The sequence below is a fragment of the Myodes glareolus genome, chromosome 6 (assembly GCF_982192425.1).
Source record: "Myodes glareolus chromosome 6, mMyoGla1.1, whole genome shotgun sequence".
Taxonomy (NCBI): Eukaryota; Metazoa; Chordata; class Mammalia; order Rodentia; family Cricetidae; genus Myodes; species Myodes glareolus.
Genome location: NC_142031.1, coordinates 17,274,079 through 17,298,933, shown reverse-complemented (window position 1 = coordinate 17,298,933; position 24,855 = coordinate 17,274,079). Strand labels below are relative to the sequence as shown.

The window sequence follows — 24,855 nt, the reverse complement described above, 5'->3', positions numbered from 1 at the left end:
CTTGGATTTGCACACGCGCACACTAGAAGCGTGCACAGCACCCTCTCTACCTGGCCTACATATCGCTGGTGATCTGAGCAGGCTTGGCCTCCCCCAGGGCCAGTGTGGGAAAGGATGTTCCTCCGGCTGCATCGTGATGGGTGCCCGGAAGTGTGCAGGTCTGGAAGTGGTTGGGTAAATCAATATTTGCTGCTGTTAATTATTAAAGCCAAAGCTACTTGGTGTCTGGAATGCACATCGCTGGTGTTCCCGCTGGCTCTCTGGGCCCAAGCCTGACCTGAGGCCAGGTCTGGGAGGGAGAGGAAAGTGCTGCCTGCCTTGCTTGCAGGAGCTCCCCAGCCCTGGGTAGTGGGCTGTACTTCTGGGAAGCTGCAGGTCTGGCCCCAGCTGGAGACAGCCCTGCCCCTGCAACACCTAGAATGTTCCAGGCTCTGTCTAGAGGATGGGTGGTATGGCTGGGGGCCTGTCCCCACTGCACAGTAGTGGCACCAGCCCAAGACACAAGGACAGCAGTGTCAGATGGGAAGACTCAAGAGGCCTTGTACTTTGGGTGGCGGATTGGGCCAGCAGAGGTGCTAGAGACTCACTTATATAACCTGCAAGTTGTAGCAAGGCCAGAGCTAGACCCTGAAGGACACAAACTATTGAACCTGCCCTAGAGTTCAGTAGTCCTTTCTCTCCACTCCAGGCTTCCCCGCCCCCCAGGGTCGGGCAGGATCGGATGCTGAGGGAGAAGAGGTGAGGATGAGGCTGCTCTAGGCTAGGGATCCCTGGTTTTCCTAGTGGTGTGGTCTTCGATAAGCTATTTACATCTCTTGGAATATGGTTTTCTTATCTGCCTAATAAGGATAGCCCGATGACAAGACGGTGAGACGCGCAAAAGGGTCCGGCTAAGGAAGTGTTCAAGTTAATCCCAGTCTCCAGGACTTTTGCACTCCCTGGGCACACCTGTCCCAAGAACCTTGTCCTTGAAGCCCCAGGCACGGTCTCCAGTCTGGGAAGACACAGCTGCTAACAGAAAGTGCCCAAGGCTTCCTGCGCGCAGGCGCAGTGTCCCAGGCCGCTAGCCGGGCCGCCCCCATGAGGGGGCGTGGTCTAGACGCCCTGCCCCCGCCCGCGCCTCCCGCACCTGGCGCCCCGCCCCCTCGGGCCCGGCCGCGGGGCGAGCCCAGAGAAGGCAGAGCGACGGCGGGACGGGATCTCGAAGCTCCGGCTACGGGGCCCCGGGGCCGGGCCGGCTTGCAGCGCCGCCGCCGGGGCTGGGGCTCGGGATGGCGCAGCCGCGGCCCCCAGCGTCCCAAAGCCGTCCGCGGAGGGGCTCGCTGCCGGCTGTGGCCGGCTGGCAGGTGAGGACGCTGGTAGGGGCGGCCTGGCCGATGGGGGACCCTAAGGCCACCACTCAGCCCGACTACCCCAAGTCCGGCAGGCTGTGCCCAGGCCCCCATCACGGTGGATGTGTGAGCTTTTGGACTGACACCCATACCACACAGAGCACCCAGTCCCATGGGCAGTTTTCCACAGCTGCCTGTGGGACAGATGTGAGGACACTGTGGCAGTGGGCTGCAATGGCACTGGGTGTGTGTGTGTCTGACTGCTACTGGGACTACCTACAGATGTCACCTGGTGAATTTGTGGTGGCTTTTGCTCAGGTGGGATGCCCGGTTTCTGGCCACACCACTCCCAGCCTTCCTTTGCCATGTGTCAGGGCGTCTGCTGCTGCCTGTGGGGCTGTAACTGTGGGTGTTACTTGTTGCTGTGTGTGTACACGCTCTGGCTGACAGTACCATGTGTCAGTGTTTATGTAGTTGTGATTCGGGTGCTGCAGTGTGTGATGTCTCGCTGTGTCTAGCTGTTTGGTCACCTTCAGGGAACCTCTTCACCCCCTGAGCTCATTGCTGGGTCTCTTTGGAAGGGGTAGGTCAGAGGCTGACTGAGCCCTGAACAGATGGAGGCAGTGTTGTAACACTGAGTCGAGTTGACAGGTGTGTTTGTCTTCCTGGACTGTAGTGTATGTCTGTCTGTGCTGTCTGTCAAACTGTCTTCCAAACTCAGAGGTATTGGGTGTGGCCACAGGTGACCATGGTACAGGGGCTCCTGGGCACTTCTGAAGTGGACTTTGCAGTCTGGGTCTTGTTCTACAGGCAGGCTTCAGACTGTGCACATGAGGGCTTAAAAGTTCTGTGACCTTCATGACTTACCTAAGGGGTGCTGGGTGTACTCAGGACTCCATGGGGCTTAACAACCCTGGCAGTTGCCGGATTCCTCTTTCTCTTCTTAGACCTCTTGTGTGCAGTGTAAGATGTTGTCTTGGGTCTGTCGTGAAGCATGCCTTAATCCTGGCAATGATGCCTGGAATTCTCTGTCTGTTTCCCTGAGCACCTGGCTGTCCCTGCCCATGCCAGTGTGTCTCCTGGTCTCAGCCAGGAGAATTCCTGTGTTTGCATGTGCAGTTACTGGGGTGCAGGCTGCACGGGTGTGGGTTTGCACATGTGTGAATCTCAGGTACGTGGACCTGAGTGTGTATTGTGTGGAACTCAGGATACCAACATGTGTACGTGTGTGTTAGGCTATGTCTATAAGAATTACTATGCACAGGCTCCATATGGATCTTTCTCTCTCTCTCTCTCTCTCTCTCTCTCTCTCTGTGTGTGTGTGTGTGTGTGTGTGTGTGTGTGTGTGTGTGTGTTGATATGCAAAAGGTATGCCTGCTGCAGTGAAACTATTCAAATCATGGTGTGCAGGCCTGTGTCTGTCCTGCAGACAGAGTGTGTACCTCCTGGTACACAACCTTAGCACGTGTGTGTGAGCTCAGATGCCTCCTCCTGGGCGGCAGGAACTGCTTGAGTTGAACCTTGGAAGAGCTGGGGGGTGGGGAAGGCTGCTCTGGAGACTCTGGGGGCTTCTCAGGTCTGGCCCCCAATCTGCCAGCCTCCATCCGGTAGGGATGCGCCTTCCAGGAAGACTCAGAAGGGAGTTGGTGTTGGAGAGGCCCATGCTGCCAAGCAGCTGCCAGACGCTGCATTAACCCTGTGTGTTTCCTGCTTCGCCTTGGACAGGCCAGCTTGTGCATGTAGGCTCCTGCACAGGTGAAGGGCCAGTGGCAGCCCAGCATCTCTCCCCAAAGTGTCCCCAGTCCACACTGCTTGTAGGGATGACTGTCTGGCCTGGGCACTGGTGAACTGGCTCTCTTCCTGAGTGCTGGTGGAACACAGACCCTCGTTCCATGTCTGGTGGGTCTTGGCTCTAAGGCTGGGTCCTGGGGGCTCTCAGGGGTCCATATGCCAATCCTGGAACTGATGCCTTTGTATTGACAGAAGGGAAGATATCCCTTCTCAAATAACTCCCTCCTCTTTCAGGAAAGCAAACTGAGTGGGACATCTGCCAGAGACCCAGGACCACTAGGTGCCCAAACTGGCCAAACTCTGGGGGGTTAGCCTTCCAAAACCCCTCTCACAAAGTCCTGGTCGCTCCCCTCTTGGTACCTAATGAGAGGACCCGGCCAGCTGGTGGCTAGAGCCTGTTTCAGGCTTAGTAGTAGCAGCTGGGCTTCCCTGGGGACTGACCTCGCTCCTCTTTCTATTGCAGAACACAGATCTGTTTGAGATGATTGAGAAGATGCAGGTAAGGATGGGTCAGGGAGCCCCAGAGCAGGCTGGCCTAAAGGTGGCGGTCCCCTACCTGCCTCCTCTCTGTGAACTCATCCGGGGTCCCAGCTCCCAAGTCATCCCCACATGTCCATACAAACATAGCTCATCAGAGTCCTGTCAGGCTCCCGTGCAGCAACCCCATGCAGGATGGAGGAGGGGATAGATGCATAGATGCAAGTGGGGGAGGCATTAGTGAGCCAGGCAACCTGGGGTGCAGTCCTGCCCCTTGTTTCACCCCTGCTCACCCTCCACCTCCAAGCTCTGCTCTGTCTGTGGCATGGGTGAGTGTCTGGATGGGAGCAAAGGGTAATGGGGTAGGGTGGGGGTGGCTTGAAGAAAGCTCAGGAGCCTCCTTCCTGTCAACTCTCTGGCTCGGCTCCTATCCCTGCAGTTTCACTGCCTCTTCGTCTTCCCTCTCTTTCATCTCCTTCCCCTCCATGTATCTCTTGATGCACTAACCCCGCCCTACAAACACACACACACACACACACACACACACACACACACACACACACACACCACATGCCTGTGTATGCTTCCCAGCCCCCACTCCCAGCATCACGTGCTTTCCTGCACAGAGCCCCCAGCTCCTCTCTGCTGCTGTACCTCCCTGATCTCATCACCACGGGGATGCCTGAGGAACAATTTGGTCAACACCCCATTCCGCAAGTACCCTTACGTACATGGGCATCTGTCTTAGGGCTTCAGCCCAGGAAGGGCTCCCAGTGGCAGGCATGGCAGAAGGGTAACGACATACCTTCTCTTGCAGGGCAGCAGGATGGATGAACAGCGATGCTCCTTCCCACCACCCCTCAAAGTAAGTGGGCCAGGCCAGACTCCCCAAGCTGGGTAGGGTCCAGGAAGAGGGTCCCAGTTGCCACCGTGTGCCAGTGTTGCTGAGCAGGGCACCTGGCCCTGGGAATTCAGCAGCTGGTAGAGCCTTTGCCCTGACCTTGGAAAGCTCTCAAGCCAGCTCTTGCTGCCCTCCTGCCCCACCGCAGGCACCTGCCCCTCCAGGCCACCTCATACCAAAGCCTGAGCCCAGTTACTGCAAAGGTGGCTGCCATCACATGGCCGTGTTTGCTTATTGGCCTGGGAGCCCCTGCTTCATTCAGCACAGGTCCTCAGATAGGCATGTACCTCCATTGATTCGACACTCCCCTAGAGGATGTGCCTGGACCCAGGGCAAGGTTTCCGGGCTGCAGGTGTGTGCTGGGCTATAAGCCTGACGCTTCATTCAGGGCCGGGGTCTCAGAGCAGTCTGTAGACTGAAGCCACCAGGAGCTTGGTAGGAATGTCGGTTCTAAGGTCCCATTTGGAGTACTGGCTCTGTCTGTCCTGGCTTTCCTCAGGGAAGGCAGGGAACTTCCCTTATCCCTGGCAGAAAACTTCTAAAGATATCAGACTCAGGGAACCTTTGAGCAAGCACGTGTGTGTGTGTGTACGTGTCTCCCTGTGTGTGCATGCGTGTGTGTGTAAAGGGTGAAGCCTCACCTCAGCTGATCCGTGGTTTGTTTATATTTTGCAGACGGAGGAGGACTACATTCCCTACCCAAGTGTCCATGAGGTACCAGCCTCAGTCCCACACCCTCCCTTACTATGACCCTGGGAGGCCCTCATGCAGGGCTGTCTTAGGGAGACTCACTTTCTAATCCTGAGAGTTCTGGGGTTGTTTGAATCTGAGGCCTCTCGCCCACATATTTCATCCATGGCCCTGGGCCATCCTCTCTCTTACCCTCTTCCCCAACCTTTGCATAGTGCCAAGAGGTAAGGAGCCAAGCAAGTTCCCCAAAGGGGTAGACAAGAGCCTTGGGTCTCATAGCCCTGGACTGTCCCCTAGTGCCTGCTAGTGCTGGGTCTGGGTTGAGAGGTTGCCCTGGGGCCTTAGTGGGTGCTGTGTGGAGTATCTCTCAGCTGAGTCTCCCTCTAGGTTCTAGGGCGAGAAGGGCCCTTCCCTCTCATCCTCCTGCCCCAGTTTGGGGGCTACTGGATTGAAGGCACCAATCATGAAATCACCAGCATCCCTGAGACAGAGCCTCTGCAGTCTCCCACCACCAAGGTCAAACTGGAGTGCAACCCGACAGCGCGCATCTACCGGAAGCACTTTCTGGGCAAGGTGAGTGGCTGGCTGGGGTGGGAGGCCGGGCCCCACAGGAGGTGGCCTTGGGCTGAAGACAGGTCAGAATTCTGAGTCTCATGAAGCTAGGTCAGTATCCCAGAATTCTGAGTCTCAGATTCATTCATTCATTCGACAGATGTTGCAAAAGGTAGTCTAGCATGGTTGTCAAGAAAAGAGACCCCATCATGGTTTGTGCCTTAGCTAGGTTATCTACTGGGTACCTCAGTTTCCCTATCTGTAAAAGGCAATTATGACGTCCATAGGTGCCAGTGAGGGGTTTTGAACAGCATCTCCAACCAAGTAAGTGCTTTCCAGGGTGAACAGAACACAAGCACCAGCTGCCTACCTGGCCTTGCACTGAGCTCCAGGTATGGAAAACAGAATTGATCCAGACCTGGCCCTCAGCAGCCAGGGGAGGGGCTGGGAAGATAGGAGTGTCACAGTCTGACTTGGACGGGTGTCACCACAGCCTCGGAGCAGGGACTCTGCCCGATAACTGCTCCGTAGACGGACACCCACGGTGGCACTCTGCGGAGCGCGTACTGAGCAAGGCAGTCATGCTCCAGAGTTATCAGGTGTGAGCTGAGGATGGCGAGGCCTGAAATTGCAGCACTTGGGAATCTGAGGCAGGAGGATCACCGGAAGTTCAAGGCTTACCTAGGCCACAAAGCAAGACCTTGTCTCAACAGAAGCAAAACGAAGAAAGTTACTGGGTGGGAGTTGAGGACCCGTGCTGGGACCACATTACATCGGGTGCTGTTGGTGTGCCGTGAAAATAGACTTGTGCTGTGGCCTCTGGGGTGCAGATGGTGGATCCTCCTTCTGTTGGTTTGGTTGTGTTAACTTGGGTGTTTTATTTAACCTTCTTCAACTGTTTCCTTATCTGTAAAACTGGGGCTAAGACAAGAGCATGTGAAGCCTATAACATGTGGTTGATGGTAGCTGCCGCCACACCTAACCTGCTCCCTCCACTCTTGCGGAAGAGGAAGCCAAACTCATGTGAGGTGACTTGGTCAGGATCAGTTATTGAGCCTAGAACTGAACAGCTCTCACAGACATTCACTAGGTCGGGCCGTGGTGGCGCACGTCTTTAATCCCAGCACTCGGGAGGCAGAGGCAGGTGAATCTCTGTGAGTTTGAGGCCAGCCTGGTCTACAGAGTGAGTTCCAGGACAGCCAGGGCTACACAGAGAAACCCTCTTTGGGGAAAAAAAATGTTCAGGAAGATGGGAATCCCAGCCAAACCCTGTGTGTGTGTGTGTGTGTGTGTGTGTGTGTGTGTGTGTGTGTGTGTATGTGTATACGTGCACCTAATGGAAGGAGCACACTTGCATGATTGGGAAGCTACGTGGCCTCAGTATGGACCCAGGGCACTAGCCTGCTTCTAGGAAATCACTGGTGCTGTCTGGTTGGGGGTGGGTGGGGCGATTCGCTGTGCGGTGACTAACCCAGCAGGCTGAGGCTCCAACCTTTGCCTGGGGATGAAGCCAGAGCATAGCACTCGATTCTACCTCCTGGCCGAGCCTGGAGTGGAGGGAGGGAGACCTTCATTCCATTGCCCACTGTCCAGTGCTCTCAGCTGTGTCTAGGAGTCAGGGACTGTGAGCCTGGCATAGCTGGCACTCTAAGCTTTACCAGAGATGTCACAGTGCTGGGTGGAGTAGGGGTCTTTGGTACGGCAGGAATAAAGAACAAGCTGGGGCTGTGGTGACCAGGGTCAGGTCAGTAGGACAGAGGAGAGGAGTTGGGGTGGCTAGGAAAGAGGCAGTGCCCAGCATAGGGACCACACGTTGGTGGTAAGAGGCGGTGAGGGTGGCCTTAGGGACCAATCTCCTGAGACCATGATCCCACCTCCCACTGTGTCTCTAGAGTTCCTCCAGCCTAGTGGGGAACTCCCAGTCCCCGGATTTCCTGGCCAAGTGCCTGCCACTCATCTATGGACAGATCATCTATGTCAGACATCTTGGGGTTTTCTCTGCTCTGTGCCTAGGCTGGGGTTCAGGGGGATCTGTGGGTCTGGGTCCATTCAATAGACCTAGTTCAGGGGCACTACAAATTCGAGGGCACACTCCCCAGCCCTGCCTCTTTCTCCACCCTGCCTCCAAATGCAACCAACGTTCATGTTTAAACAAGATTCACTTCCAGGGTGATTGATTCTCGGGGCGGGTGTGGCTGAGCAGTTCCACTCCCAGGCCCAAACTAGCAGGGGGAGCCCAGTGCCAGGCTGGGGCTGTGACCCCTGACTTCTGGGTTTAGGACTTTTTCCCCAAAAGGCCTGGGTTCCCATAGAGAGGGTGTCATTGCTGTCACAGGCATCCTTCGCACCCTCCTTTCTGGTGAGGAGGATGTCAGGAACCTGCCTGGTCAGTTAGGATGCATCATTTCCTGTTTCTCACGGGCCTTGACTTCAGGGGCCACTGAGCCACAGGTTAGGCAATCAACTGTTTGACTTCTTTTCCTTCCAGTGCCCTACACTTGGTAGTTGGCCTCTGTCCTTCCCTTCCTTCCCACTCCCTTCATTCTGTGGAGGTCAGAAGAGGGCACTGGATCCCCCGACCCTAGAGTTACACGCAGCTGTGAGCCATCCGACACGGGTTCTGGAAACAGAGCTCACGTCCTCTAGAAGAATGTTCTTAACTAGTGGGCCACCGGCCCCATCCTACCATTCTTTAGTCTTGAGACAGCCTCACTGTGTAGCTCAGCTGGCCTTGAACTCGGGATCACCTGCCTCAGCCCCCCTAGGCTGGAATGCTAGGTGTTCACCACCATGCCTTAGTTGACTTTTCCTCCTTCCTTCCTTCCTTCCTTCCTTCCTTCCTTCCTTCCTTCCTTCCTTCCTTCTTTCCTTCCTTCTTCCCTTCCTCCCTCCCTCCCTCCCTCCCTCCCTCCCTCCCTCCCTCCCTCCCTCCCTCCCTTTCTTCTCTCTCTCTCTCTCTTTTGTTTCTTTGAGACAGGATTTCTCTGTATAACCTTGGCTGTTCTGGAACTCCCTCTGCAGACCAGGCTGGCCTCAAACTCAAGAGATCCTCCTGCCTCTGCCTCCCCAGTGCTAGGATTAAGGCATATACCACCACCGCCTGGCTAGGTGACTTTTCTTGTGGAGCGATTGCTGGGTACTTAGGGTCTGGGGCACACATACATATACATACAGACGCACAGATGTACTTGTGGGTGGCTCCGACTTTGATAAGGAGCCAGAGATAAAGTCCCAGCCAGCATTCTTGAACACAGTGCCAGACACTGTACCTCACTTCCAAGCCCCATCCAGGCAAGTGGCCTCCCTCCCAGCTAATAGAACAGGAGAGTGATGGAGAAACAGGTGCTCCTCAGGCTGCCCGACTGAGGAGCAGATCAATCTGATGCAGAGTCTGCAGTTGCCCACGGCATCTGCTGCTTGGGACCATGTTGGCTCTCTGGTTTCCAGAAGCCAAGACCTCCTCTCCCTCACTCCCCTGCCCCTCCCACCACAGGAGCACTTCAATTACTATTCTCTGGACACTGCTCTTGGCCACCTGGTCTTCTCTCTCAAGTATGATGTCATCGGGGATCAAGAGCACCTGCGGCTACTGCTTAGGTAAGGGCAGTGGAAGGGGGAACCCCAAGACAGTAGGGAGGACTAAGGTCTAGAATTCGAGCACGCAGTTCCCTGTACCTGCCTTCCTGATGGAGGCCCAGAGAGGAGCAAGAATTTGCCTGAGGCCACACAGCAAGGTCATGCCTTAGCCAGGCTCGATGCCCTGCTGTCACCTTTGGTCCCCTGAGGTCTTCCTGCCCTTGAGTCTCTCACCAACATAGCTTTCTCCTCCCAGGACCAAGTGTCGGACCTACCATGATGTCATCCCCATCTCCTGCCTCACCGAGTTCCCCAATGTGGTCCAGATGGCAAAGGTGAAACCATGAACCTCCTGGGTCCCTGGCCTGCAGATGGCAGCTGCTTCTAAGGGCAGCCTCTTTCCTGATGCCATCCAGTGCGCATGCTGCCCTGTGTAGCCCTGGGTAGCTGCACTGTGCTTCTAGCTCTCTACAGCACCCACAGATCCCAGGTGGCCCCAGTTCTCTGAGCCCCAGTCTGAGCAGCAGTGAGGGCCCCCAGTCTTTCACTAGTCTCTGTTGCTTCCAGACGGGCCCATCCACCCCCCCCCCCCCCCGCCTTTCTGCTGCTGTCTTCCCTAGACTTGCCTACCAAGATGCAGGAAGTTTCTCTCTTTCTCTCTCCTTGACCCCAGCTCACACCCTTCCCTGTGGTCTTTTGCAGTTGGTATGTGAAGATGTCAATGTGGATCGATTTTACCCTGTGCTCTACCCCAAGGTATCTGCCCTGAATTGTTCACCCAGGGTGTGTGGCAGCGGGAGGAGGAGTGAGCACCTATTGGTACCTTTTGTGGCTGGGCCTTCTTTGTTTGCCCTGATGACCGTACATCCCCCACAGTGTGCAGTAGAAAGCACAGAAGGGTTTGTGTTCTGTGTTTACCTAAGGACTCATTGCAGATAAAGGGGCCTACCTGGAGCCTTGCTCATGCATGCAATATCTCACGCTGTCTGGAGAGCTTCCTAGGACAGTCTGTGCTCTCGACTTCTTTCTCATGTTTCTTACCTTCTAAGGGATATAGGGAGACTGAATAATACTGATAGCCCTGTAAGTGCATCCCCACAACAGATGTACATACAGCCCCCACCCCTCTGGCTCCCATGGCCATGACGATGCTGACATAAGTGCAGTGGCTTCCGTCATCTGGAAGGCATGGCCTTGAAATATCCCGGGGTGGGTGTCCTAGCTGAATTTTTTAAATCAGCCTTCAATCCTGAAAGGTGAAGGAAGGGATCTCAGAAATCAAATCCCACATCTTGGTTTCAGTAGGGGAAAACAGGTTCAGAGTGAGGAAGGACACTTGCTTGGGGTCCCAAGGCAAGATGGCTGGACTGTTAAGGAGCCTGAGGAAGTTTGCTGAGGTGTCAGGGAGTGAGCTGGGCATTGCGGAGTGGTTTGGGGTGGCCTTGGTTATAATAGGCAGGGCTCACGGTAGAATTTGGAAATTCAACAGAATCAGAGCCAGGTCCCAGCCCTGCACAGGTCTGCAGGATGTTGATCAGAGGCAAAAGGCTGAAGCTCTCTGAAAGCAAGCAGCAGAGGACCAGTGGAGTCTCCCTATGACCTTGTTTTGAGGATGGTGTGTATGTGCCTGTGTGTGCGAGCGCGCGCGTGTGTGTGGTGGAGGCAGGGAGAGCACAGCGTGCTTCCAGCACACACTACTTGGCACTCCCTGCAGGCCTCCAGGCTCATCGTCACCTTTGATGAACATGTTATCAGCAATAACTTCAAGTTCGGAGTCATTTATCAGAAGCTGGGGCAGGTGTGTTTACCCACCCTTCCCCTGGCCCGGCCTGTGGCTCAACTGTCACCTGCCAGAACACTCACTGTTTCCCAGGAGCTTGGGGACTGCCCATGGCCACTCTGGGAGGAAATGCGGCTGAGGGAGGGTCACTCAGGAGCTGCAGCTTTGTGACTTTGCCCCTCTGTGTGGCCCCCAGACATCTGAAGAGGAGCTCTTCAGCACCAATGAGGAAAGCCCCGCCTTCGTGGAGTTCCTTGAGTTCCTGGGCCAGAAAGTCAAATTGCAGGACTTCAAGGGGTGAGTCCCAGGGTCAGATGGCTAGAGCAGATAGGACCGTGTTCCTGAGAGGGAGGGAGCCCCGTCCTGGCCCCACGGAGGCCTGACTGGAGCTGGAGACTGAGCCATGGCCTTGGGGGCCTGGGGACAGGTTCCGAGGAGGCCTGGACGTGACTCACGGGCAGACCGGGACCGAGTCCGTGTACTGCAACTTCCGCAACAAGGAGATCATGTTTCACGTGTCCACCAAGCTGCCATACACAGAAGGGGACGCCCAGCAGGTAGCCTGGGCACCCATTCACCTATTTGCTACAGTCACCTGTGACCCCATCCACTTGTCTGTTCCGCGTCCATCACGCCAGCCTCAGCGCTGGGCCCTGTAATACAGATACGGAAATGACTTGTCCCCCTCCCCCAGGGCGGGCTGTAGGTAGAACGGGGAGGTAGGAAAGCCCTGGCTTCTGCCTCTGTGGAGCAATAATGACATCTACAAGGTAGATGAGTTAAAGGGAGAGGGAATGTGACTAGAGCAGGTTATACACTGCGGGAACAAGAGGCATGGTGGGGTCACGTGGGGGTCCTGAGACTTAGAGCCAGGAGTTAGGAACCTCTTTTAAGATGCAATGATGACAGGCTGCCAAGTTGCTAACAAAAGGAAGTTGGGAGTCCCATGAAAGAACAGGGAGTTCAGGCATGTTCCTAGCCCTAAACTCAAAATTCAATTTACCTTGTTTCGAGCGAGCGTTCCCATCAGGCCATCTGCCTGCCTCCGTTCCCCCAGCCTCGGGTGCTAAAAGGGTAATAGATGATGGAGCTGTATTATTCTTACTGGCTTCTTCCTTTGGTTTTCCCTTTTAGTGGCACTAATTTCATTTTTTAGTGATGGACCATGTTTGGGGGTGTTGAGATAGGATTGAGATAGGGGAGGGGCTGAGAGGTGGGATGCGGGTTCGAGACCTGGGTTCAGGTCCCCGAGGGCATCAGGAGGCCTTGGAATCAATCTTCTCTCAGCTTCCATTTTCTCATCTGTCAGAGGTATCCAAGGAAACGGGAATAATCTTAAGACAAGTTTGCCATACTGGGGGTGGGCAGGAGCACACATCCCTAGCTGTGCTCTCTGATTGCTCCGTTCTCCCCTCCAACCCCACACCTCTGGACATCCCCGTCCCACACCCTGCATGGCCAGGCTGTGAATGCCTGTGGCCCTGTGCTCAGTTGCAGCGGAAGCGGCATATTGGAAACGACATCGTCGCCGTGGTCTTCCAGGATGAGAACACACCCTTCGTGCCGGACATGATTGCATCCAACTTTCTGCATGCCTACGTGGTGGTGCAGGCAGAGGGGGGCGGCCCCGATGGCCCCCTCTACAAGGTAGGTGAAATTGGGGCTTGTGGGCTGTGAGGAAGGAAGGCTCCTCCTTAGAGGGGCCACTTACCTCCCATTCTGTCTTGTGTTACACCACCCCCCCCACCCCGTCCCGAGCTTTCACATCCTCATGCAGTTCCCTGACTGGCCCCACCCTGCAGTCTCAGGGCAGTGGCTGGAGGAGCTGGAATTCTGGCTTAGAAGGTCCCCCCTCTGGGCAGCCCCAGAGCCTCCTGTACCCCATGGACCGATTTAGGGGTTCTAGATGCTGTGAGTAGGGTGGACCCTGGACCCCACAGAAACAGCTTCCTCTCCTTCCAGGTCTCTGTCACGGCGAGAGACGATGTGCCCTTCTTTGGCCCCCCCCTCCCGGACCCTGCTGTGTTCAGGAAGGTGAGAGGCAGGCCCGCTTCCCTGGCCCCAGAGCAGGAGCAGGATTGAAATGGGAGGAGCTGAGGGAGGACCCGAAGGCCCCCTCTGTACTGGGGATCTAGGTTCCCCTTCACCCTTCTGCTGGCTGTGTTGCCTCTCTTTGTCTTGATAAATGCTGTGACTTATTCTGCAAGGTCACAGAGTACACTGCAGGGCTGTTTGGCATTTTCTCTAGCTGACTGTGGCCTTTCATCTCTTCTCTCTCTGATGGTCTGTCCTTTCTCTAGGGGAGGGTGCGCACATGTCCCTGTCAACCCCTCACTAGCTACACATGGCAAACTTTGATTTGATCCCTCCCTCCCCCTGCATGTTCTGCTGGGCCCTCCCAAGTTGGGGGGGGGGTGCCATCAGGGATACAGAGTCCTCTGTAGTGCCTAGCTAGAGAGCTGAGTCCAAGGAGAAGCCCCCTGGGAGTGGAGAGGGTGACCTCAGGCCACAGCAGGGCACCACTCGGGAGCTCCAGTCGGATTCACCGGACTCACCGGACTCACCGAGCTCAGCTCTGTTCTCTAGTGTTCTTCTGACCCTCCTTTTGTCTCCTCCACTCTGGGGGCTCCCAGGGGCCTGAGTTCCAGGAATTTCTGCTGACGAAGTTGATCAACGCTGAGTATGCTTGCTATAAAGCAGAGAAGTTTGCCAAACTGGAGGTAACGTGGACTGGAGGGATGGACGCCCCCCACCCCAGAGGGAGAAGGCATGCTCAGACCTTGACTCTGGGGGGTTAATTGGGGCGGACAGAGATATGGGTGAAGTGAGAGGCAGCAGAGGCCAGTGTCCAGCATGGACTGGAGGGGGACGATGCCATGCAGGAGGAGGGAGCTAGAGAGTTAGGGAGGCCAGCACAGGTCCTAAGGACCTCCCATGCCTCGCACAGGGTAGGTGAAGCCGGGATTGGAATTGCCAGGTCAGGGGTTGATCTCTGAGGTCTCTCATGGCCGACCCATAGGAGCGGACGCGTGTTGCCCTCCTGGAGACACTCTATGAGGAACTCCACATCCACAGCCAGTCCATGATGGGCCTGGGTGGCGACGATGATAAGATGGAGAATGGTGGCGGCGGCGGCGGCTTCTTCGAGTCTTTCAAGGTGAAGGCCCTGCGCTCCACCCTGGCAGGATGGGGCTCGGGCGGGCCGGGACTGATGGAGAAGGAATGGGGCAGGATAGCTAGAGGCAGCTGGGTGTGGATGGGCCTGGAGAGGGGCTGTGGCCTTAGTCCTAGAACTGGGGTCTGTGAGGGCTAGGGTTCTGTGAGGGCGATGTGGCTGGAGGTGGGTTAGGGCAGGTCTTGTAGTCTGAGTCCTGGGGATGGAGCTAAGGCGGGGTCTGGCTGAGGACTTGTATCTCTGCTTAGAAGTGTGGCTAGGATTAGGTCGTAGCTTGGTGGACCTACACTTTCAGGTGCATTGAGATCTGGAGATGTGCTCTGTGCTTTGGGTAGTCTGAGTCAGGAGGAAGAGTGTAAAGTGGGGCTCTGGTTTGGGGTGCAGTTAATGGCTGGAGGGACTCAGGAGAGGGTCTACCTGGGAGCTCCATCAAAGGCTGGAGTCCTCCAGATAGCAGCAAGGAGCCACTGGTGTCACGGACTGTGACTGCTGAGTCTGAGGGCAAGAAAGAGGGGAGGAGGTCTGTCATGTGTCTAAGAAATGGGCTCAGGAGACAGATGTGAACCGGTGACATTGCAGAGGAACCTCACTGTGTGACCTCCCCTGGCACTATGTGATGTAGCTGAGAGTATGAAGTCCCTGTGTTTCCAGCTCAGTCTTGCCACTTACCAGCTTGGGCATGCTCCAAACCTCAGTTTATCTGTTGAGTAGGGAAATGGGGGTCACGACAGCTCATCATGCACAAACATTTTTTTAATTATTTGCAAAGCGGTTAGGTTAGCATAATGTGGGTATAAATGCCTGCTCCATCTACTAGAGCAAGGACAAATTATAACTAGGCAGTGGAAGGGGACTTCTGCCCCCATCCGTGGAAGGGGCCTGAACTCACCAGCTGCTGGGCGCTAGGCAGTGATTGCTCCTCCTAGTTCACCGGTGGGAGGTGGCCTCACCCAGGCTCAGCTACAGTGGGAACTGTGGGTTCATATAGGGAGATTAGTCCAGTGGCCTACAAAGGATACCAACAAATTGATCTAGAGAGCCCTGGCCCTAACACTGGAGCCAGGGACCCACTGGTGTTTTCTTTGAGCAGGATCTAGAGGTTTTTCATCTGGCTAGTTCTAAGTAGGGGCCCTGGATTAGGTCAAAGCATGCCTCCAAGGCAACGGAGTCTGTAGGGAAGGGCAGGATTTGACCCTATGGGCCCTAGGCTCACCTCTGCCTAGGTTTTCTCCTGGGTAATGTGGGCATTAGACAGTCCCACCTTGTAGACGGCTTAGATGACAGAGTTTGTATACACTCTGTCTCCTGAGGAAACATTTGGTCTAGCATGGTCTGGAAACAGACAGAAAGAGGGGGAAAGAACCCTAAGAGGGTCCTGCAGGGCTCCTGAGGAGCAGTCAGCCATGTCCATACTCAGGATTGCTTGACTTCCACATGACACCCACGAGACAACATGCTGGTGAGGCAAACGAAGCCCAGCTACTCCTAAGCACTCTGTGTCCCTGCCTCTTGTGTGGCACACAGGGAAACTGCTATGTCACAAAGCGGCGGGGCTTCCGAGGTTCACCCTGAGTGCCACTGGTGGGGAGGGACTGGATACGTGTATCCCTGAGGTTCCCCAAAGGTAAGAGGCCCCCAGAAAGCCCATACCTCCTTTATGCCCACCCCTGCTCTCACAGAGGGTCATCCGGAGCCGGAGCCAGTCCATGGATGCCATGGGACTGAGCAACAAGAAGCCCAACACCGTGTCTACTAGCCACAGTGGAAGCTTCACCCCCAACAACCCTGACCTGGCCAAGGCAGCTGGAATAGTGAGTGTCCCCCCATTTCCCCTGCCCTCCTACCTCTTGCTCCACCTGCCCCGGGCCCTTGGTTCTCCCTACCTCCTAAGGCCTGGCCTTACCACCTCCCAAAGCATGTGCCCATCATGGGCACTGGACTTGGTATAGACACTGCTCACAATGGTCAAGTGCCCCAGTCAGGATACTGGGATACTGTTCCCCACCCCCTTGGCCTTCTCCACCTGGCCGTTTGTTTATTTGGGTGTGACTTTCTGCAGCCTCTGTGTCCTGACCCTTACTGAACGCCTGCTGTCCTTTGTGTGCTGGGGACTGGGCTGCTGTGTGGGCATTTACTGTCAAGCCTTAGGTTTCTGGAAGCACCTCTGTATGTCAGGCTGTGGGCATCACTGTGTGTCAGGACCTGGGCTGCTGTGTGGACATGACTTTGTGAGCACCTACTATGTGCCCCACCCCCGGCTGCTGTGTGAGCACCTACTGTGTGTTGGAAACTGGGCTGCTGTGTGGGCATCTACTCTGTAAGCACCTACTCTGTGCCCCAACCCTGGGCTTTTGTGTGAGCACCTACTGTGTGTCTGGACTTGGGCTGCTATGTGAACAAGTGATGTGTGCTAAGCCCTGATTATCAGGGATGCCTGCTGTCTGTCAGAATGTATGTTGTTGCGTGGACATTTCTTGTGTGGCATTCTGTGTTTGTGGCAGCCAGGGCCTCAATGCCTGTGACTGCCTTTTGTGTGTCTGGAACTGGGCTTCTGTGTGGGCTTCTCCTGAGTGAACCCCTTCTCTCTGATTACTAATTGTCTGCCAGGCTCTGTAGGAGTCTGCCCCCACTCACACTCAGCCAACGTTACAAACCTACTTTATGACTTAGTTGCTTTGCGCCACCTAGTGGCCACCTTAGACACTGCCCCCTTGCTCTGCCCCTCCACTCCCCTTTGCTCTTCCATTTACGCACCCACACATCCACCTTCCCATCCACCCACCTCTGCATCTATCCATTCATCTGCCCATCCAACAATCCGTCTACCCATCATACCACTCATCCATGCATCTGTCTACCCACCTGTCCATCCACCCATGTACACATCCATCCATCTTCCCAGCCATTCATCTGTCTGTTTATCCATCAGTCCATTCATCCGTTTACCTACCCAGCCACCCACTCTTCTCTTCCTGTCTGCTGCATGCCAAGCTCTGTGCTTCGTGCTGTGTGGCTATGTCATGTGGCGGGAGCCTCCCCTCTCCCTACCATCTCTCGTGTGGTCTGGTCTGGCCAGGGGAGCAAAGTGAGGTCTCTGCTGTCCAGTGGTCACCAAGTCCATTGTCATTAGGAGCTGGCCCAACTTCTCCCCAACCCAGGTTCTCAGCCCCTCCCTTCCTGCCTGTGGAGTGGCCTGGCCTCCTGGGGGTGGCTGTGGAGGGGCCCCGGGTAGGACCAAGCCAGCAGCATCTGCCGTGGCAGTAACCAGACCCATTTCTGTTTTTGTTTTTGCACAACTCTCCCTCTCTTCACGTGGTTTCCTTTTCTTACCCTTCCTGTCTCCTCATCCTTTTCTCCCTTCGCCATCTGCCATTCCTCCTCTTCCCCTGTCCGCTTGCACCCCTTCCAACTCTTCCTATCTCACCTCCCTTGCCCCATTGTGTCCCACTGTCACTCCCTACCCCTTGGTTTCTCTCTGCCCATGTCGTGTGTCCTTGCGGTACCCACCTGCCACTGCTTCCTTTGTTTCTCTCTCTCTTTCCGTCCTTCTGTGTTCTCTCTCCCTCCACTTTGTACCTCTCTGCCCCACGCCAGTCATTGCTTATTCCCGGGAAAAGCGCGAGTAGATTCGGACGCCGGGGCAGCGCCTTAGGCATAGGAGCTGTGGAAGAGGTTGTCATCCCATCCAGGGGCCGCGGCTCTGGAGCTGCCTGCACCTGCACGCGCTCTTCTCTGCTCGCTCTCAGGACGGAGGCCATATTGGGGACGTTGCCCCCTTCCCGGGACAGGCCCAAGGGCGTGCAGGGCAGAGTGCCACAGCTCTGGTGATACTGGGACCTGGTCAGAGTCCCCAGGCCCTGGCCTGGCCCCTAGAACCCTGACTGGGTCCTTGCCGGGATCTGGTACTCAGAGACCCTCTGCCCAGCTGCACGTCTCCCAATATTGCCGGTTCTGCATGAAGCACCATCCTTCTCTCCCTGTATCCCCTCCACACCACGAGCTGCCTGCAGGTCCTGCCCCTCCCTTCATACCTCCTCAGGGACCACTTGCTACCTCCCAACGCTTCTGATGCCGGGCTTCCCGCCATAGTGTGTGTAAAGGGGGTTGTCCTTACTCGGGGGACAGAGCCTGAAATCTGAGGGTGCAGGTGCCCTGGCAGGGACTGGGGTTGCCACTGCTTTCTCTCTACTACTTTTAGGCTGCAGCTCCCATGAGGCCCAGGGGCGAGAGTCTGAGGATTTGTCCTTAATCCTAACCCTAGTGGCCTAACCCTAACCCTGCCCTTCTTGTACTAAGGTCCAGCACAGCCATGCTGTGTGTTCTCCGGAGCAGCACTGGCCCTCTCTGAGCCTGCCCCCATCTATCAGGCAGCCCTCCGGAAAGCACATTTTCTACCCTTTCTTGCTCATCACCTATTGGCTTCAGGGCGCGGTGGCAGGGCCCCAGGGGGAGGTGGGGGCCGCTGGGAATGCAAGGCAGGTGGGCACTGAGTCGGAGTCTCTCCCCACAGTCCCTGATTGTCCCTGGGAAGAGTCCCACAAGGAAGAAGTCTGGTCCATTTGGCTCCCGCCGCAGCAGTGCCATTGGCATTGAGAACATCCAGGAGGTGCAGGAGAAGAGGTGGGTGAGTGGGAGCCTGACCCATCAGAGAACTCAGTGTGCCTCCCACCCTGACCTGCAGGGGGCGCCAGCCCACCACCCACCGTCACCTTCAGGGATACCAGCGCACCTCCCACCCTGGTTCTCAGGGGCACTCAACCTGTTGGCTCACCCTGACCTGCAGGGGGCGCCAGCCCACCACCCATCGTCACCTTCAGGGATACCAGCGCACCTCCCACCCTGGCTCTCAGGGGCACTCAACCTGCTGGCTCACCCTGACCTGCAGGGGCACCCAGCCCATTAGCCCACCCTGGCCAGTGCCTGCCCTCTGCCTCATAACCCTCTGATGAGAGAGCTCTCACTCAGGAAGAAACGCTCTGACAGTAGTTCCACTGGTTCCCTGGGGCCAGCACCTTTCAGATCGAAGTCCATGCAGCCAGCGGGAGGGGCCAGCAGCATCTGTGAGTGCCTGTGGGCAAGGCTGAGCCCAGAAAGCAGACAAGAGGTCCTCGGCCTGTTTCAGCTGTGTAGCCTTGGGCATGCCAAGGACATGCCAAGCACATGCCAAGCATGTGCTTCTCTGAGACGCATCACGGCAGCAAGAAACGTGTGATAGGAAAACAGCCAGCAGCCTGGGGCAGTCAGGCAGGTCCCTTGTCATGAGCACAATGCAGTGGCCAGCTGAGGCGTGCCACCAGAACTCAGAATCTAAATCCTGGGCTCAAGCCCTGGTGTAGCCAAGTCCTGGCTGGGCATCCTTTAGGAGGCTGTGACATGGAGAGGAAGGGCCAGCTACCCAAAAAGCCCATCTAAGGCCACCCCATGCCCATGACCACGCCTCCTCATTCTACCCTACTGCCAGGCTCGGTGCTGAGTCCCCCCACTGCCCCCGTGTGCCCCGCAGGGAGAGCCCTCCAGCTGGGCAGAAGACCCCAGACAGCGGGCATGTCTCACAGGAGCCCAAGTCAGAGAACTCCTCCACTCAGAGCTCCCCGGAGATGCCCACAACTAAGAACAGGTAGGGTTTCAGGTCCACTGGGCTCAGGGGAGGAAGCCTCTCATTCTTTGTTTTCTGGTGTTTCGCTGAGTACCTTGTGCATGCTGTGCCCACTCTGTATTCTGGAACACGGTGGCAAGCTGTGTGCACGTGGGACCACAGAGCTGCTGGCCTGGACAATATACCTAACAAACCATATCCGAACAGAGAGCGGGGGCCGCTAGCAGGGGTGCAGGGAGGAAGGAGATGTCCTTAGTGGGTCTTTAGACACAGAGCCGAGAGAGGAGCTGTCCCTGATGGACCTGGTGGAGATAGGAGGATTCTGGGGAGGGGCCAGCAAGTGCAAAGGTCCTGAGGTATGTCTGATGGGTAGAAAGGCCGCAGGCAGTTGGAGCAAACTGGGGGACGGGGGGGGGGGGCAAGGTCAGAGGGTGGGCGGAGACCTGCTTATCGCTCTGGAGGCTCTGTGAGAGCTTTGAGTTTTATCTGAAATAAGCTAAAAACCTATGAAGAGAGCAGTGCTGAGCGAGACTGGCAAGTGGGCGGGACCAGAAGCAGGAGGCTTGAGGAGGCTGCGACTCTGTTGGGCTGGTCCCCGCTGGGGTGGGATGGGGGTGGGGGTCAAGAGCTCATGGTCAAGGTCTCAGCATCATGAGCTGGAGAGTCAGACTGCTGAGCAGGGACAGAAAAAAAAATATGACAGGGACAAAATTGGGTTGTGGAATTTTTGCAATAGGCAAGACTTGGGGCAGGAGACACAAAGGCCCTGAGTGTGAGGGTCCCAAGTCCCTGCCCTGCCTTGTGCTGAGTGACCCGAGGCTGAGTGCCACCCTCCTTGTGCTTCCGTGTCTGTGAGACAGGTCCCATAATCACAGACTCTCTCAGGGGACCACTGAGTGTTACTAGACTGAGCCACTAAGCGGCACAGTTATTGAGTATCAAGCCAAACCGGTCAGACTTCCCCTGGGGCAGTGAGGAGTTACCAGGAGTTACCACCAGAGGGCGACAACATGGAGGGACCTATCCAGGTCCGTGCAACAGGACGGGCTTCACTGGGAGTCCACGGAGGACAAGAGGCTGGAAGAGCTGTAGTGGCAGCTAGAGGGTGCTTGGCTGGCTCCTGGCTGAGCTTCCCTGGGGAGGGTGGGCGACAAGGGAATGAGGGACAGCGCCCGCCCGTGGCTGCTGGCTGACGGCACTGTGTGGCAGAGTGGAGACGGCTGCCCAGCGAGCGGAAGCGCTGCAAGGCTTTTCCAGATCCTCATCCAGTGCCAGCAGCTTCGCCAGCGTGGTGGAGGAGACGGAAGGTGTAGACGGGGAGGACACAGGCCTGGTGAGAAGCCTGGGGGGTTAGGGCCCCCACAGGGGTGGGATGGGGCCTCTTAGGCCTCTGGAGGGGCTTTGGGCAGAGGAATAAGCCTGGCTGTGACTGAGGTGTTGGTGGGGGGGTGGGTCCCAGCTCAGAGGAGATGCAGACAAATCTTAGTTTTCCATGGCTCCCCAGTGCTGTCCACAGAGACCCCCGAAGACCCAGGTGCTCCTTCTGCCCTTGTCTCATTCCTTCAGACATTCTGAGCTCCTCCGCAGTCCCTAATTGTCACGGGCCATCCCACCCTCAGGCCTTTGCACCCTCTGCTCTCATCTTCCTCCCTGCGCCCCTTGGCCAGGCTGACTCACATTCTCCCTGTGGCCTGGGCCTCACCTTCAGCACCTTATCCATTTTCATCTAACTAACTTCCAGTGGGTACCCACTACTAGCCTGGTCTGTACCCTTGCAGACACAGGCCCTGCCCGCTGACCTTCTAGAGTAGAGTTACAGGGTTCTTCACAGCCTGTTGGCCTCTGAGACTTCAAGCTCCCTGAGGTCAGGGACTGGGTCTGTTCTATCCCTGAGACCCGGACCAGGAGAGCATACGCAGATTGTGTGCTGAGTGAACGAGGGATGGGGGTGGGTAGGGGCTCTGGGTGGGGCTGACCTCCCCCCCCTCCCCAGGAGAGCGTGTCGTCCTCAGGAACTTCCCATAAGCGGGACTCCTTCCTCTACAGCACATGGCTGGACGACAGTGTGAGCACCACGAGCGGGGGCAGCTCCCCAGGTACCAGGACAGCTGTGTCGGGTGGGAGAGGGCCGGGCACAGAGGGCAGGGACTAGTCCCATACTCCAGAGCATGGGGATGCGTTGTGACAGCCTCTTACGTGGGACAGTGGTCCAGGGCAGGTGGACTGGTCTCACAGGACAATAAAGGGTAACTGGGAGGTGAGTTAAGAGTGAGGATCCCTAAGGGAGGGACTTGGCAGGGTTGGGGAACCCCAGTACCAACCACCCATCCATGCCTGCATCTCCTTGGTGCCTCCTCTTGGCCAGTGAGGTGGCTCCCTCCTGCCCCCTTTCCCAGGCCTCACGCGATCACCCCACCCAGACGCCGGCAAGTCGGGGGACCCTGCGTGTCCCGAGATCAAGATCCAACTGGAAACCTCTGAGCAGCACACACCCCAGATGGTATAAGGGGCCTCTCCTGGGAGAGGGCAGTGCTGGCTGGGGACAGGGACCCAGGGAGCGGGAGGGACCCCGATGGCTGGGATGCACCTTTAGGCCAGGAGATCTGGGCTCATCCAATGACTTCTGGTTCTCCGTGTCTCCTGCCCCCACCTCGGGCTGCATCTGTCCCCACAGGGCTGCTAGCTGCCACCTCATCCGAAGGCGGGACTGAGCAGGTCAGCCAGTACTTACTGGATCCTATGGGGTGAAGGAGGGTGAATCTCATGCCTTGGTACCTCTTGGCCTCAGTTTCCCTATATTTGCTGTGGGGCTCATAGTGCTGCCACACCTTTGCCTATTAGTTGTTGGGGAGCTTGATGGAGCCAAAAGGAACTGAGTGATCATGGGCTATGGGGAAGGCTGGGGCTACCCATGGATGGAAGGAGCCCATGCCGGCTCCTCCCAGGCTGTTGTCCTCTCCCTCTGAGCTTATCTCCTTTTCCCTGCAGATGAGGCCTCAGAAGCACAAGGAGAAGATGCTGCACCACATCCAGGCAGCTGGTCCTCTGCCCCACAGCCACCCCAGCCCCTGGTACCCCTGCCTCCAGCCCCCAAGGCCCACCCATCTGGGCTGTCTCCGCAGGGCGGAGCCATCCAGAGCTGGGAGTGGATGCTGCTGGCATCACCCCACCCCACACCCCAGACTGGGGCTCTGGGTGTGGGCAGGGACTTTGGCCCTGGATTGCCCCTACCTGGGCCTCTGTCCCCTGGATTCCCTTCTGGAGTCCTGGGGAGCAGAGCAGGAGGAGAGGGAACATGGCGTGCACACACTCCACCGTAGAAGCAGCAGGCGTGCAGAGTGTGCAGAGGGAGCACTGAGCAGGGAGTCCTGTGGGGCTTCTGCTGAGGGATCTTGGGCAAGACACTCTCCTTCCTGGGGCATCTCTGCTGCAAGTGGACAAGACTATTTCAGAGGTCACTGAAGACCCATTTCATGCACCCGCCCTGAAGGGGGCCATTAGTCCTCCTGGGGACCTCCTATTACACCGACTGCTTCCCGAGGCCCCAGGTGGGCTAGGGGCTGGGGCTGTTGTACCTGTCACCTTTCCTGAGCCCCCAGCTTTACCACAGACTTGCCAACGTCCTGTCACTGCCTCCACACGATGGCCAAGTGTCCCCTGTTGGGAAGAGGGTCCTCCCTGGCTCCTCATCCGTCACCCAGCTTAACCCTGCCACCCCACGCTCCTGGGCGTTCTGGGCTGAGGGGTCTCAGCTGGTCTGGAGTCCGGGCCATCCCCTTCCCGCCACTGCAGTGGAGGGGGCTGCCAGGCATAGCTGCTGTGAGCCACGTCCGTGTGTGTATCTGTTCACTATTAGGAGCCATGCCCCAGCACCCACTTTGGAAGCCCTGTGGCTACATGTATGTCAGTAAGGGTTGTACAAAATAAATTCTATTTATCGCTATTGTACTGCGAGTTGAGCCTGGCTTTGTGTAAACCCCGATTAGACACGCTCCAGGGAAATGCCCAGAGGACCCAAAGCGGAGGGAATGAGTCTTTCCTCTCCAGTGCTGCTGCGTCTCGGGGGTACCTTCAAGGCCAGGAAGCCACAGGGTCTGTGAACACCAGTTGAGGCCTCCTTTCCATGGCCCCCACCCCCACTTTGTGCCCTTCCCCATGGAGGAAGAGTGTGGCTCTGCGGTCAGCCCTGGCACCATCTCTCCTTAGCTTGGTGGTGAGGAAGTCAGTCTCCTCTTACAGGAGAAGGGCGAGCTTGTGACTTCCTCAGGGGGTATCTGTGAGCATCTAGTGAGCTGGGGTACACTGTCACCAGACATATAGAGGCCACCACACAGTAGGTGATCAACTAACGATTATCTCCGTTCCTTGAGCCCATGCTCACAAATCCCAAGGGTTTCCCTTATGTGGCCACCAGGGGGCACCAAAGGACTGCCAGCAGGGACAGAGAAGGGGTCAAAGTCCTAGCCTCAGGCAGTCACAGTGCAGAATCACCAGCCACAGGGTGGAGGAAGAAGAGGTCTCTGGGAGATGGTCCTGCGTGTGTAGAGGCTGGAGAGCACCTCAAATCGGGAGGGGTCCAAAGTCAGGACCGTCTTAGAAGGGACAAGGAGATAGGCTAGGGTGAGGCCAGAGAACACATGCCCATGAATGCCAAGCCCAGGATAACAGTGAAGAGTCACTTCGAGCTGTGGTGGCTGCTAATGGAGTCTGAGTGGTCCCAACTGGTTGGAGGTGCCATGGAGGATGGGTTTCTTCAGGGATAGAGCCACAGGAGACTCATGGGTGGGACACTGAACTTGAGCTATCTAATTGAGCTCGGAGGGAGTAGCCATGCTTAGCTTCTCTAGAAGTTCGGTCCTTACCTCACTCCCACCTTCCCAGGAAGATGCTGAGGACACTGGGAGGCTAAGATGTACCATGCCTTTCTTGACAGGGTCCTTCTATGACCCTCGGCTGCCTCAGGCCACCCAGGGACCATGACTCATA

General features: G+C 56.6%; 1 protein-coding gene across 11 annotated transcripts in view; it reads left to right on the top strand.

The window, feature by feature from the left end:
• Rap1gap (RAP1 GTPase activating protein) overlaps window positions 1–23,158 on the top strand; it is a 62,395-nt gene extending 39,237 nt beyond the window's left edge. For 4 of the 11 annotated variants that reach the window (XR_015738049.1, XR_015738046.1, XR_015738050.1 and 1 more), the window contains 23 exons: window positions 3,586–3,621; window positions 4,417–4,464; window positions 5,176–5,214; window positions 5,578–5,763; window positions 9,236–9,339; window positions 9,575–9,653; window positions 10,021–10,074; window positions 11,033–11,116; window positions 11,295–11,395; window positions 11,526–11,655; window positions 12,590–12,745; window positions 13,061–13,132; window positions 13,732–13,818; window positions 14,118–14,255; window positions 15,953–16,084; window positions 17,868–17,945; window positions 18,784–18,893; window positions 19,777–19,890; window positions 21,079–21,202; window positions 21,863–21,965; window positions 22,235–22,369; window positions 22,544–22,584; window positions 22,858–23,158. Coding sequence is in view for 5 of the 11 variants with exons in the window: in XM_087907002.1 (XP_087763128.1) it covers window positions 1,272–1,346; window positions 3,586–3,621; window positions 4,417–4,464; window positions 5,176–5,214; window positions 5,578–5,763; window positions 9,236–9,339; window positions 9,575–9,653; window positions 10,021–10,074; window positions 11,033–11,116; window positions 11,295–11,395; window positions 11,526–11,655; window positions 12,590–12,745; window positions 13,061–13,132; window positions 13,732–13,818; window positions 14,118–14,255; window positions 15,953–16,084; window positions 17,868–17,945; window positions 18,784–18,893; window positions 19,777–19,890; window positions 21,079–21,202; window positions 21,863–21,965; window positions 22,266–22,369; window positions 22,544–22,552 (2,163 nt within the window). In the remaining 6 variants the exon portion in view is untranslated. Of the gene's footprint in view, window positions 1–1,188; window positions 1,347–3,585; window positions 3,622–4,416; window positions 4,465–5,175; window positions 5,215–5,577; window positions 5,764–9,235; window positions 9,340–9,574; window positions 9,654–10,020; window positions 10,075–11,032; window positions 11,117–11,294; window positions 11,396–11,525; window positions 11,656–12,589; window positions 12,746–13,060; window positions 13,133–13,731; window positions 13,819–14,117; window positions 14,256–15,952; window positions 16,085–17,867; window positions 17,946–18,783; window positions 18,894–19,776; window positions 19,891–21,078; window positions 21,203–21,862; window positions 21,966–22,234; window positions 22,370–22,543; window positions 22,585–22,857 lie in introns of those variants that run through there. The other 7 variants (XR_015738048.1, XM_087907002.1, XM_087907004.1 and 4 more) reach the window with 7 other exon arrangements.
• The last annotated feature ends 1,697 nt before the right edge of the window (window positions 23,159–24,855 follow it).